At 34.6% G+C, this 15564-nt stretch overlaps 1 protein-coding gene across 2 annotated transcripts in view; it reads left to right on the forward strand.

Annotated features, from left to right (window-relative positions):
• The window catches only part of DPP10 (dipeptidyl peptidase like 10), a 671828-nt gene that overhangs the window by 642494 nt on the left and 13770 nt on the right, over positions 1 to 15564 (forward strand). For both annotated transcript variants that reach the window (XM_056117572.1, XM_056117573.1), the window contains exons 20-21: positions 8522 to 8716; positions 9461 to 9515. In XM_056117572.1, the coding sequence (XP_055973547.1) occupies positions 8522 to 8716; positions 9461 to 9515 (250 nt within the window). The remainder of the gene's footprint in view (positions 1 to 8521; positions 8717 to 9460; positions 9516 to 15564) is intronic.

Below are 15564 nucleotides of genomic sequence, written 5' to 3' on the forward strand. Positions count from 1 at the left end.
CTTTTGTGTTCAGAAGTTTCTGGGTTTTCTTTTTCTTCTCTTTTGAGGAGGAAATGTGAGGGACACGGCACTTGATCCACTACTGGAGTGACCACTGGAGGAGGACAGTGACAAGCCTAGTGTAGAGATGAGAACCTTGCGGTGGCCGCTGCCACTGCATGCAAGGCATGCAAGATCTTATATCCTGTGCTCTTTCAGGCCCGACTTTGTCTCTTTTCAGTCAATTTTATCATGCCATTTTTTAAAATCGAACCCGGGTTGGCTGCGGCAAGGCAAATGCCCTACCCACTGTGCTATCGCTCCAGCTGGAGCGATAGCACAGCGGAAGGGTGTTTGCCTTGCATGCAAGCCAACATGACCGACCCGAGTTCAATTCCTCTGCCCCTCTCAGAGAGCCTGGCAAGCTATTGAGAGTATCGTGGGTATCTTACCCTCACGGCAGAGCCTGGCAAGCTACCTGTGATGTAATCGATATGCCAAACACAGTAACAACAAAGTCTCCAATGGAGATGTTACTGGCCCCGCTCGAGCAAATCGATGAACAACGAGAGGACAGTGACAGTGATTTTTTAAAATCAAATTTGTAAAATGTTATGTCTAGCCTTCTGCACCATTCCACTGTTTTACTCTGTTACTCCCCCTTATCAGCTGCTTCAATCAAAAGTCTCATTGAGACCAAGAAACTGACATGCAAGAAGCATGTTAGATCTACTTTCACTTGTCCTAAAACCAAGGTGCTTGTGGATTTTTTTTTATCTATTTCAATGAAATTTATTAGCATCACAATGGCTTTTTCCAAAGTTTTTGGGAAATTTTGATCCATGTTGCTGATAATTAATCACTTAGTACTATAGGGGAATTACAAGACCATCTTTTATTTTTATTTTTTTTTTATAATTTATTTATTTATTGAATCACTGTGGGAAAAGTTACAGTGCTTTCGGGTTTAGGTCTCAGTCATGTAGATACCGAACACATTTCCCTTTACCAATACTCATTTTTAACCCCGAACCCCAATAGACCCCCACCTCCCACCCCTCCCAATTCTTATGAGGCAGATGAGTTCTAGTTAATACTCTATCTACTTTGACTAGATAGATTATTTCGATAGAAGATGCACAATTATTGTTTAGAGTTTACGACCCCCCCCCCCAATCAGACATGCTGAAACAGCGTTGTGAAATGATTTGCTTTCTACAACTTGGTTTAAGAATAAAATGATGTCGCGCGGCCGCTATCGCGGCCGCGCGGTTTTGAATTTCTGCTACTTTACTTATTGACCCTGGAAGAATTTCTATTAAAAGTTAGCTAGTTAAGAGATTGATTTCTGTGCCCTGGAGTCGTGGCCGTGCCGGAGAGCCGCTCGTGGGGGGCAGCTGGCGACCTCGGTGGGGCGTGGGGGACGGCCCACAAAGCCCCCCTTCCCATGAGGTCCCCGCCGCTTCCCCGAGCCCGGCTCAAACCCGCTTTCCACAAGGCTCCCGTGCGGCCGCCATCTTTCTTTCCAGAGAGGAGCGGGCGGGCTGGTCAACGCCCTTCCCCCTCCGGGCAGGCTTGGTGGCGCGGATCAACACAAGTCCATTTGCTTTTCTGCTCCAAGCGGCTGGTTCTCTGTGCTAAGTCCTTGTGCCTCCGGGGCCGTGGCCGTGCCGGAGAGCCGCTCGTGGGGGGCAGCTGGCGACCTCGGTGGGGCGTGGGGGACGGCCCACAAAGCCCCCCTTCCCATGAGGTCCCCGCCGCTTCCCCGAGCCCGGCTCAAACCCGCTTTCCACAAGGCTCCCGTGCGGCCGCCCTCATGTGCCTTTTGCACATTTAAATTTCTTTATTTTTGAGGAAGTTTCTGTTCATTTCCCATTTTTTGATGGGGTTGAAGGTTTTTTTTCTTGTAAAGTTCTAAAGAATTAATCTTTAATTGTGAAAAAGTGATGGGCTGAGAATGAAAGTCTGTGCAGTGGCCACCATGATCTGGACGCTGAGATCATTTCCTGCTTAACTCACGTATAATATGCATCTTTGCAAATGGTGATACATTGACCAAACATACAGCATCATTAATAATGAAAAAGCATGTATTTATATACACATAAATATATAAATGTGTATACATTTTTATGTATAACAATGTTCGTGAAAAAACTTTCATATACTTATTATTTCTAAGACATTTTATATTATTTATTTTATCCCAATCCCATAAATCTTTCAGGGAAGTCATTTTAATCAAAAGTGGTAAGTTATTAGGAGAGATGCCTAGTGACCCACTAGACATCTCTCCCAATAAATGAAAACTTTATATGAAAGTACATTTTTAGACTTTTATTACTTCTCCCTAAAATGTTCCAGAGATAAAGACATTTAAAGATATGGCTTAAATTCAGGAAAAGGTCCAGAATTCTAAATTAATAAAATTAGAAAAGAGACTTCAAAGTCTAAATTTGTAATCCTATTTTGGCTAAGAATTCCAATTTCCTTTTGTGTTCAGATAGAAATGCTTATATGGAAAATTTATATCTCTCAGGGCTCAACCTTTATAAATGTATTCATTTTAAAATCTGGGTTATAGGAGCTGGGGAGATTTACAATGGGTAGGAAGCTGACTTTTCTTGCTTATCATATATCATATATGAGTATACTTACATGTGATAAGTATACTCACATAGGACCATGGCTATGTATAAGGTTTTCTGAGTCCTATCAGAAATTATACCTGATCACAGAGTCAGTAAAAGTCCTGAGCATTATCAGATGTGACACTTAAACAAATAAAATTAAATCCCAGCATTTTGGGTTGCATAGTTATCAGTTGTTTACTAATGCTTGTTCTCGCTCTCTTTAGTTGTAAAATTGTACTTATAATAATGATTACCCATGGGTAAGCACATCATTCTTTTTATTAAGTCACACTAGACAAGAATACCTTAAAAAGCATATCTTCAACTTCTGCTTCTTATATATATTTCAGTCTGTGAAGTTGTAGAACTTAGCAAAATAAAGCTATACTTATTTTATTAAATAATATGAATGCCAAACTATATTTTGAAGATAAATTATACTGCACACAGGGAAAAGTAGGTTCAAGGTCGATACATATTTAGCATATGTTCCTATTATTATAAATCCACTGCAATTTCTGATATATCCCCCATATATTTCCTGTCTCAGTGTTACAGCCACAATCATCCCTTGCCACGTTCTACTTTTCATTAGAAAGTGAAGTACGAGATTGTTGTGAATACTGTCACCTGCTTCTTTAAAAAATATATATGTATATATAATAGTTTATTTTGTTTTCATATACAGTAATTTCATGTTCCTTAACCCAACAAGTAAATTATTTTTATTATATCTAAGACATAGCTATTGTATGAAATATTTAATTATAATAACAAAAAGTTATAAAAACATCAAAATGAGGCGAACTCTCCTGTTTCTGATGCCTAAAGAATGTGCCAAACTTTCTTTTGATTATGAATGATCTACTTGTGACTCTCTCAAAAGATATGATGGATCCAATGATCTGTGATGACATGCCAGTTCCAGCAATTAAAAGTAAATTTATCAAATTCCCATTTCTTTTTACCTTTTCACTCAGAAATTACCCCCCAAAGAAAGAACTAATGTAGTAAAACTTTGGCTGCAGAGATGATTAAAAGTTTGGAATTTCTTCCTATTTTATTGCACAACTGGCTTCAAGATGTCTCCGAGGCCTCTTCAGACAGTTGCATGGGCTCTGTAGGATGTTTATCCCGAGGTTAATTTTGTGTGCCTAATAATAAGAGTCTATTCTGGAGTTTTATATCTGATTTATTAATATCCCTGATGTGCAGTATTTTACCCTATTTTCCAATATACTCTTTTAATTGGCCATGACTTTCTACTACTATGTAAATAATTTGATTTAAAGAACTGGATTTTGCCTTTGTCTTTATTGTTCTGATGGTTTTAAATAGATTTTGTCTCATGCCTAGAAAATTAATTCTGACTTGTATTCAAAATAAATACAAGAGCAAAATAAAATTAAATGCCCTCAAAACTGAGAAGAGTCTATAATAGATAGAAAATGACACCAATACAAGGAAGAGAGTTCTATTTAAATGAGAAGAGTAGGAAAAAGATGATTCATTCTATTAATGAAAAATTTCCCTACTAAATTCAGAGATCCATATTCTAGTTAAGAATTTAAGATAAATTTATTTCAGAACACCTTTTACTTTTGGTGTTAGTTTGTTGCATCTAAAACAAAATGACAATGATTGTTTCTCACTCAACTCATGCTGTCGAAGTCAGTCTATTTTAATCCAGGAAAAAGGAGAACGCGCAGATACTAGAAGCAACGCTGTGTTCTCTACTTCCAGCATCTCGATAGATACAGATACAGTTAGTTGTGAGTATAGCAGTTTTAAAATTATGCCATCTGAGAAAAACAAAACTTCATATAATCGGTCATGGAAAGTGCTTTCATTAGAAAATATTTCATTCAGCTTAGAAGCAGAGAGTAAAGCAATGTAATATGGAAAAAAACAGATGAGGAAGCCATTTTAATTTAAAAAAATGAATTGAGTATCCCCAGTTACATATGGTAAATATTTGCATGAAATATGGTAACCATTTACTATATCATGATATATTTGGTCTTTTGTACATTCCTTGTACTCATTCCCACGAAAAAATGTTTGTCCACCTGATTGAAGGTAATATTAGCTTCCGTTTATTTGATGGGAAAATGTCTAACATTTTCCACTCAGTGTTTCCTGTGACGAATTTCTACCCTATTTATATAAAAATCTGGTTTGTTCTGTAAGATGTTAAGGCTCCACTTCATGAATCACTTTCTGTGCTATCTCATCTTCAACTAGGTATGACTGTATCTTCATGGAGAACCAAGTAGTCAAATTAATATGTTTAAAGTATCAGTTAGTAAAAATTGATACTACAATTTTATGTTCTGGCATTGAAATCTTACAAATACAAAAATGAATTCAAATGGAAATTTTATAGTCAGCAAAGACTAAATTATATTTTCTATATATAGTACAACATGAAATTGAAAACTTTTGTTCTTAATAATATGCAACTATTTGTTAAGCACATAATTGTGTCTTCTTATAAACTCTGCTTTTAAATAATTCATATGACCATCAAAAAGTTTCTGCTCTTTATTTGCAGTTTCTTTAAATTAGCTGTAGATTCCTAAATTAATTGTGAACAATGAAATGAGCCGTGCATAAATTGAAAACATAGATTACAAATTATAAAAAAATTTTGACAGCATTGCCTTAGGGATTTAGCCAGTGATTAGGGTACCACAATTCTTTCTTGATAACTAACAGCATCGTAAAAATCACTTCACCCTAATTTCTATAAAAATATATAAATCTACAGAATGGAAACCCCTCAGATTTCTATTATGTAATAACTCATACAACATGGCACAGTATCTTTGTCCATAGGTATCATCAGAATGATTTCTGCATAGCTGACCGAAATTATGTATTTGTTTTTCCATTTAAACTATAAGAAGATATGATTTACATAAACAACATTGGCGTTAATCAAAGAATATTAATACTTTTCGCAGCTGGAGCAATAGCACAGCGATAGGGCGTTTGCCTTGCACGCAGCCAACATGGTCGATCCAAGTTCGATTCCTCGGCCCCTCTCAGAGAGCCCGGCAAGCTACCGAGAGTATCTCGCCTGCATGGCAGAGCCTGGCAAGCTACCTGTGATGTATTCGATATGCCAAACATAGTAACAACAAAGTCTCCAATGGAGACGTTACTGGGCCTGCACGAGCAAATTGATGAACAACGAGAGGACAGTGACAGTGATTGCTCAATCAATCTAACAATGGTTTATATTTACTTATTATATTTCATGAGGTTCTTCCAAATGCAAAACATCTTAGGACAACAGGAAATTATTCTGCTATTATTATACATTAGGAAACTTAGTATTAAGATTATAGTATCTTGTCTATATTCAGAATTAAATAGGGACACATTTTTATTATTTTAAAGGCTTCAGTTACTCAACCTTTAAATCCACTTGAGTTTATTCAAACTCGGCGTTATTCAACCTAAAGAGATTGAAGTTGAGTTCACAACGATACCTTATATTCAGATATTTGTGGTAAAACTCTAAGTGTCAAATGTGTAGTGTATTTAAACACAAAAGTTAAAATTTTAAATTCTTTCATTTTTAATTTCTCCTGCATCCACATTTCCTGAAAGTGTGAAGTTCAGTAGGTATATGCTTTACTGTCTAGAAACTGTTAGTGATAATGATTCATGTATTTCTCAAACATTAGACAAGTTATAGCCATGAACCCAGGAATATCAGGGAAAGACAGAAACTCCAGGTCTTAGCCTGAGAATTCTCAATTAGATCACATGGCTATATGTAGTACCATTATTTTTCAACCAGTAACTAACACACAAAACTGAAATAAAAGCTAGAGAATGTTCCAAGAAGGTATCTGAAAAGTGTAGAGTTCATGCCTGTTTTAGAGTGGCCTCCAGTTTGATGCCAGAACATGTATGTATTCTCCCCCAGACCCAGTCCTCAAACTTGACTCTGGTGGCCTGGATCACTGAATTAAACCAAGAGACTGATTAAAAAAAAAAGAGCTGATATTGCTACGAATGATTTCTACGTTCCAGGCACCATTGGAGAGACCTACTCCATCCCTAAAACAAAATAATGTTGAAGATTAAAAATCTTTAAAAAGACAGCATAACTAGGATAAATGTGCTAGATAAGTGTCTCATGATTTAAAAACTCCCATGACATAGTTTCTTTATGATGGAATAATAATAATAGACATGATATTGCAATATCATATAATCACTGTATCACTGTCATCCCATTTTTCATCGATTTGCTCGAGTGGGCACCGGTAATGTCTCCATTCGTCCCAGCCTTGAGATTTTTAGCAGCCTCTCAAAGTGCAGTATTGGAGGCTCTTTTGGGGTCAGGGGAATAAGACCCATTATTGTTCCTGTTTCTGGCATATCAAATAGGCCACAGGGAGCTTGCCAGACTCTGCCATGCGGGCAGGATACTCTCAGTAGATTGCTGTGTTTGCTAGACTATAAGAGGTTCCGTGGCCATATAAAAATATAATAATAATAATTGCCTGAAAGTTACATAGGCAGTTTTCTAAGAAATATAAATTGTTGTGATCAAATAATTAAAAGGTTGTGCCCCCTTTCATTCTCAAAACTTAAACATGCTCTTCAAGATTAAGAAAACCAAAAACATAAGGGCTGGAGGGTTTTAGTTCGGGTGATGTGCAAAAAAATATGCACAACATTTCTTTGATTTTGATCATCCAAGACACCACCCGAATTTAGTTTTGTACTAATAAAAAAGCCAGATCCTGCTTGAACAGAAAACTGTATAATGAAAGACTTCTAGGCTGTTAGGTCTCCATCAATTCCTTACTGTACAACTGAAGATACTCTCCTGGCATCCCTGGATCATTTTCTGAACACAACTCTCATATCTGCTCTTATCCCTTTCATATCTAGAGTAATTTGCTTAGGAAAAGACCTAACAGAAGATTTTTTTAAAAGAAGATTTTTTTAAAATATTGGTTTGTGTATAGGTGTTTCTACGTAACATATATACATAGAAGGGCAAGGGAAGGTGAATAAATAAGATAAAGATTTTTGATACACAACCCAGCTGCAAATGTAGGTCTTTACAGAGTAAGGTTTTTCCTTAATCTTTTGCTGTATCACAGAGATAATTATATAATTAAACTATTTGTAGGTTTGTACCTAAAGAATCATTGTGCATCTACAAGCTACCATTGCAATCTGATATTTTTAAATTGCATCATCTCTTCCTCCTGCAGAAATTTTTTTTGCTTTACAATGTGTTTTCCCTTCACTTTTAGATTTCAAAGTTTTCAAGCAAGTATGTCTCTGCTTTCTTTTTTTTTTCCCTGTCAACTTAAGGGATGAAAAAGAATATTTTCTCATATTTTCTTAAATTTTGCTCAGTGAGAATTCGGTCTAAAAAATAAAATAAGTTCAGAAATTATTTAGTGTTTCCTTTACAGTCTGACATTTTTAGTCTTCTGCATTTCTTATTAAATTATTTGCAAGTCTCCATTACCAATTCTGTTCACTGGTAGAGCCTTTGACATATGTATTACATCTTTAAGGCATTTCTAAAAGATACTGGAAGAAATCCAATGAAGATAGGTCTGTATGTCAAGTTGATGATAACTAATAGTTTGTATTTCTATTTTCTTTAAGAAAAACAAGTTTTATATATAGTTTCAAATTATTTAATATTTTTTAATTTTGTCCAGAAAACTTGCACTATTTCACATTTAAGAAACTACTAAGAGAACTATATTTAGAGTTTTTGATTTATCCTCAATAGTTAACAGGAATTTAAACAAGCACCATAGACCTTTTTCACATTGTTTGTTACCAAGGAGTGTGAAAACTAAAATTTCTACCAGATTGTCAGTTGTTCTTGTCTTGACCCCATGTGTTGGTGTGTACAGGGATGAAGAACCAGGAGGACAGCTGGTTACAGATAAGTTCCACATAGACTGGGATTCAGTACTTATTGACACTGATAATGTCATCATAGCAAGATTTGATGGCAGAGGAAGTGGATTCCAGGGCCTAAAAATTTTACAGGAGATTCATCGAAGGTTAGGTTCAGTGGAAGTAAAGGACCAAATAGCAGCTGTAAAGTAAGTATATTCATGTTTATTGCTTTAATAACAACAGAAGCTATGTCAATGGTCACTACTACTGCTGATCCAGTGATTCAAGGATTTGAATTTTAGTAACTGGACAATTTTCTATATTAATAATCTAGATTATCACTTTTATTCCCATGTACTGTAGACTTGAAAAGCTATTATATTGTACTTTCTTGTGAATGTATAATTCATGATGGATTAATGAAAATGAGAGAGACCTTAATTAAACAACTGTTATTTATTCACTATAATCTAAAGGTCTATTAATTATTGACTCAAGCTTGCACAGTATCTTTACCAGACTGGCCTAAAATTAAACTAAGATATTATTGGACTCGATATTAAGTAGGTCTGAAATGTTACCAACTTATTAATTTATAACAAACTAGCAAAACAGTATAAAAATTCCTGGGGATCCTCTAAACAAGAACAATTTTAGAAACAGAATAAGCAGAGCTACAACAATTTCTAGTTATTTCTGACTTGTGTTTTTATGTATGTCTGCCAAATATAAACAATTTTTAACATATACTTCTGAAGTGTTACTGCTAGTTCTTCAATAAGGAGGCATTCCTGCAGTATTTGCGGGACCGCACATGGTTTTAGGAATTGACCCTGTCTTGGCCATGTTCAAGACAAGAGCTATAAGCACGGTATAATTCTACAGTCCCAGATTTGAATTCTTATGTGTATTTGATTCAAGAAGATAACTTTTTAAAATTCTCATTGCAGATTTTTATTAAAGCAACCATACATTGACTCTAAGAGATTAAGCATTTTTGGAAAGGTAAATTCTATAACTGTTCCTATATGTGCATGATATATATTTATACATATGTGTATAACTTTATTTTACTTTAATTTTACTGTAGTAGTGTTCAAAATATAATATTATCAATAGTATATACAATCTGTCTTTTGACAATTCAACAGTTATTTACTATCTATTTGATATTTGGTGTTAGAAATAGAGCAGCAGCAGAAAAATGTGTGCATTTTCAAGAAGCTTAAATTCAGCAAAACAATAGCAAAACATGGATAAATGTTATCTGCTAATGTTATTAACTATAGTTAGTAGATTGAATGGTAAAGTTTAACACAGATATTTGTGCTGATAGCCAGAAAACAAAACGATCTCTTAAGGAAATATTTACAAGCATAAAGCCGATCTAGCAGAAAGACAACAAATGCATAATCATAATTCTTTGTTTTGTGCAAGATTATTTATTTCACATGAAATTTTATGTGAATTTTATATATTCATTAAACACTGTCTATATACATCCAAGATAGACACTACTATAAAGATACTAAAAGAAAGGAAAAGAAAGAAATAGTATACAACTTCAATTAAGACAAAATAAATCTGTGTTTTTTATGGATTAAAACATATTATTGTATATTATTTATAACTTGACCCACAGATACATGGCATTAAAAACATGACATTGTTTTTTCTCTAGAATAAATAGTACGTACATGAAAATCTATTTTAAAACGCTGTTTGCTGGGGGTCGGAGAGATTGCATAGTGTGTAGGGCTCTTGCTTTGACTGTGGTCTACCCAAGTTTGATTCCCAGAGTCCCACATCTTCCCCTGAGGATGGACAGGAGTAATTGCTAAGTGAGAGCCAGAAATAACCCCTGAGAACCACCAAGTGTTGCCCAAAACATAAATATATAAATAGTACCCCAGTTGTTTCTGTTTGTCATTGTTGTTATTTGGGGACTTCACATGAATCTGCTAGGATCTACTCCTGGCTTGAAGCTTGGTTTTGTTACTGACAGTCCTTGCGGAACTTTGCAGTTCTGGGTATCAAATTACTGTTTCTTTGAGGTGAAGCATGCTCTGCATCCAGTTGAACTATTACTTTGACTGTTCACTCAGTTTTTTTAGTACAATATGTTAATTAGTAGAAATCACTATCAATTTCCCCCAACTCCAGACATCTTAAGTACAACACTACTATGCTATATTTCTTACTGTCAATAATAGTCAAGGGATCAGTATGGACATTTTAAAATTCAGTATTGGTGAACATATTTCTGGGGTAAAAGAATATTCAGAAGAAATGGAAATTTGACATACTTAAATACAGTGAAATTTTATCACATTATACAATATGAATGAACTTTGAAGTCATTGTGTGCGATGCCATGGACCACTAGAGCTGCAAATACCTGTAATTCTAATTTTATGAGGTATTTAGTGTGGCCAAGTTTATGCAGATAGAATGGAAGAGCAGTTTCTGGGATCTAGAGCAAAGAGAAAAAGCAGATTAGTTGTTTAATGGTGGTAGAATTTCAGATTAGCAGACATACACATTTTAGAGATCATTTTTACACAAGGATGCTACAGAATTGTAGAATGAAATGTGGTGACTTCAGAATTTTGTTATTAATTTTTAACCTGAAAAGAAGAACATATAATTCAGAACATCTTGCTCCTATTGAACCTGAATATACATATTCACACATATCATATACATTATTTTATAAATGTCAGTGTCTGCATATTTCAGCATTATTATTAAATACATAAGCAACATTTTGTGATTTGGGAGACTAAGACTGAATGTCAAATATTATATGCCTCAGTTGAGCTCTCATTCTGGGAGAAGGAAGTACAAGAATGCATGAGGACTGGGAATTGCCTTCTTTGATGAACTTATTTTCCTTATATTCATCAGTCAGTTAATGAGTATTCATTTTTTTCTCCTTCTGGTCTAAGTGTTAACCTGTTCCCATGATATATACATAATATATATTACCGAGCTAAATTTTTCATCCATTGTAATTGCTTTGTCAGGAACAAATTTACTGTGAGTCTCAAAAAATAAGATGAAGCATTAACTCTAAAAACTGTAATTTTTTAAACATAAGATTTGTTTTGGTATATTGTTCAGAATTCAAACAACAGTCCTAAGCTAGTGCATCATACATGTAACATGATTAAATCCGAATGATACTCTTCCTAAGAAACAATTACTAAAGGTTTCTATTATTTCTAAGAATGGTAGAATTTCTTTTTTCCCCCAAATATTATATACTACTTGTTGACTACAATTCTAAATGTGAAGTTCAGAAATATTAAGAAAACACTGAAATGCAATGGTCGATCCAGGATGCAAGTTTATTAGATGCAAGAGCACCTACCTATGAACCAAATTCCAGAAGATGTGAGCAGTGGAGAGCAGTAGCTCGATCTTCAAAGTGTTTGGATTACTTGTGTGCTAAGTTTCAACAGACCTAGAGGATGGTGACTAGGAACCCAAAGCCACGAGTGCTTGCAGGAACACGTTTACAAACATTAGGAGAGTTTGAGCAGAAACCAGGGGTACAAAAGGCTCCAGTGACTAACTACCTCCATGATTCTCTGTTACCACTTAAGTCACACAAGCCTGCATAAACTGGGGACACTATGGGAGGTGGTGGGCTTCAGCCACAGAGCACGCTTTTCAAGAATGAGCTGGAACACAGTAAACTGTACCCAGTGGCCATCTCCTGACTAACCGGCTGCTCTTTTGGAGGTCCTAAGGAACTTTTTGATTGTGGAGGTGCTAATTGATTACTAGCAGTCACATTTATATTGGAAGGGCCAGGTGGTTTTTTTGGTTTTTAGTTTGCTTGTTTTTGTTTTTTGCTGCAAGGTTAAGAATATCTCCTAGCCTCAGTTAACTCAGACATAATCATTATATGCATGGGGTTTAGGAATTTCCCCTCAAGATCTGTTATTCAGAAGAGAGATTCATAAAATAATAATAAAAAAAAAGACAGAGAGATTCAATACGGCATCCACTGGGAAGAGTTCAAGGTCATCAGAATGGTACCAATTGGTGATTCTGACCCCATCATATCTTGATAATATTATGCCTCCATTTCTGCAATGCTACTATAAGGTTGCACACTTTGGTTGCCAGACATTCAATATAAGCCTCTATTTCCCAGGGAAAAAATATGTGCTTTAGGAACATTTACTTTGCTGTAGTTTATGGGTGGAATCATTTTATTATTATTATTATTTTGGCTTCTTGTTTTTTGTTTTTGATTTTGGATAGGGCTGCTCTCTGCATCAAATCTGTCTAGCATCGCTTCTGCTATACCTTATTTGTCAGGGTTTCAGGTTCAAATCTATTGCTGACCTAAGTTTGTATAGAATTTGCAGCGATCCCAGTAGAATAAAAATGAAAATTCTTCATTTTTGGAATCTTGGTGTTATGCCTCTCTTCTCAATCAAACTTTAGATTTATTTACAAGGGTCAATTTTTGTTACGTTTATTTCTAGGTTATGTGGTTATTTTTATATTTTACTTCTTATTATGAGTGGCATATTTTTGTCAGTGTTATTTTCTAACTGGTCTTCTGGCATAATGAAAGCAAATATTAGCATATTAAGCATTAAGTGTCCATCTGTTATCCAATAAAAACTGATTTGACTTAATTAAAAATTTGGACCATTGTCCCTAAATAATTATACTTAAAAGTAAACACAACAAAACTTCAATGTTAATTATGACTGATTATTAAAGGTGAGAAAACTATAAACTTTTTGGACATAACTCTAAAATAATTAATAATTAAGGGCTGGAGCGATAGCACAGAGGTAGGGCGTTCGCCTTACAAGCGGCCAACATGGCCGACCCGAGTTCGATTCCTCTGCCCCTCTCGGAGAGCCCGGCAAGCTACCGAGAGTATTCGATATGCCAGACACAGTAACAACAAAGTCTCCAATGGAGACGTTACTGGACCCGCTCGAGCAAATCGACGATCAACGGGAGGGCCTTTACCTTTACCTTTACCTATGAATTTAATGTAGGTGACAAACTCTGAAAACCTATAGAAATGACCTAGCCATCAGCATTATGATTATAAGGTCAGCAATATTGGGAATAAAATTAATTTATTCAATAAAAATGTATACTCAATGTGAACCATATACATTGGAGTCCTCAAATTCTGTAAAAATTAGCAATCACTTTGGTATTTTGGTGGTAGTGGTGATGTGAAGTAGCCTTATCATAAATGTCAACACTATTGCAAATACCTTATGTTAAATACAATAAATTTCAAAAACCCTGTATGAAAAAGGGAAATAAAAGTTTATGTATGATATGATAGCTTAATACAACAGATAAAAGAATTAAAAGCAAATGAAAAATAATCAGCACAATAATGAAATAAGATAATGTTGACATAATTAAAAAATAAAAGAGTCAGATTAGAAGCCCAAGATTAAATATGAGATGGCAGCTTTCAATTAGATACCATCAACTTTCAGTTTTGTTTGGTCTAAACCAAGCAAGTTAAAGGCAAGAAGTATGGATACTGGGGGAGGTAGAACAAGTTTTTCAAGTGAGTAATGTAAAGCTTGTTAAAATTTATTTACATTGATAATTATTACACATATATAGTTTTAAATATTCTCAGTTGATATCGACTTATTTGCAACAAACCTGAGTCAATTGTTGTGTTTGTAGTACTTCATATATAAATATATGTACATATATATACATACATGTACATATATTATATATACATACATTTAAAACATAATGGAAAAAATCATGACTATGTAACATTTGTGGTAAAATTTACCTAATTACATTTAAAAGTTAGTTTCAGTGTGCAATGAAACAACATACCCAAGTTGTGTAAGTTTTAACATGTTTAAGTATTTTATTTGAAATTAGTTTATTATCACTGTAAGTGTTGAGATTTAAAAAAGAATCTTATTAGTCAAAGACTCTCGAAATATCCTTAATTTTGTCAGTGTGTCTTTTTGACTTCATTTGAGTATCTAAGAAAAGTCACTTGATGGTTAGCTTAAAACATGGGTTACATAAAATTGTAATTACTCCAAAAAATAATTTTGCAAGTTATCTTGTGTGTTTCTGAACCCTTTGATCTATTGGACTCGGTGTTTTATTTTTATGTATAATTTTATTTTTAAAAAGTATCCATCTACATTTATATAATTTAGGTACATCAAATATTTTAATTAAGATCATTTTGTTAGTATTTTATAAATAATGCTGAAATAGTTTGAGAATGGACTTAAAGAACATAGAATTGGAATGAATGGAAAAATCTGGTGACTGAGAATAAAATGATATCAAATTTTTAAAAAGTACTGACTTTTGACTATTTCGGTCTGTATCAAATCAAAACATTCTATAATTTACTAATGTCAATATGATTATCAGGAAGATTTTGGAATCTTTCTGATGCAAGATTTGTCATCTTCATATCCGAATAGAAATTCTATACAACTCCTACCTTATCCAGAATGTTAACCAGGAACTTTTTCATGATCCTCTCCATTTAGTGAGTAAACATGCAATGGTGAAGAGGCGGTTGAGCAATTAAGACAATTTATTCTAATTCCTGCTAGGGTTGATTTTCTTTTAAAAATAGAAGCTATTTCTCTGAAATAAATCAAATTAAAGTAGAATTTTGAGTGAAGTTATCAAATGCGATAGAGAAAATTTTATTCAACAGCTTTCACTCTCATTAAGTCTTAAAGAGCATTTAGCTTCATTAATCCCAAATTTTCATCTTTAAAAAGAAGAGAAAAATTCCATTCCTAACTAGGGCAGTGGCAATCATGTGCAATCCTAGATATACTCTGGAATCACATGAAGGCTCCCTCCAGTGTCCAGTGTCCAGAATTTGTAGCACTGTCGCACTGTTCATCAATTTGCTTGAGCGGGTTCAGCAATGTCTCCGTTGTGAGACTTGTTGTTACTGTGTTTGGCATATTGAATATGCACGGGGAGCTTGCCAGTCTCTACTGTGTGGGCAGGATACTCTCAGTAGCTTGCCAGGCTCTCCGAGAGG

Source organism: Sorex fumeus, unplaced genomic scaffold (assembly GCF_029834395.1).
Source record: "Sorex fumeus unplaced genomic scaffold, SorFum_2.1 ptg000035l, whole genome shotgun sequence".
Classification (NCBI taxonomy): domain Eukaryota; kingdom Metazoa; phylum Chordata; class Mammalia; order Eulipotyphla; family Soricidae; genus Sorex; species Sorex fumeus.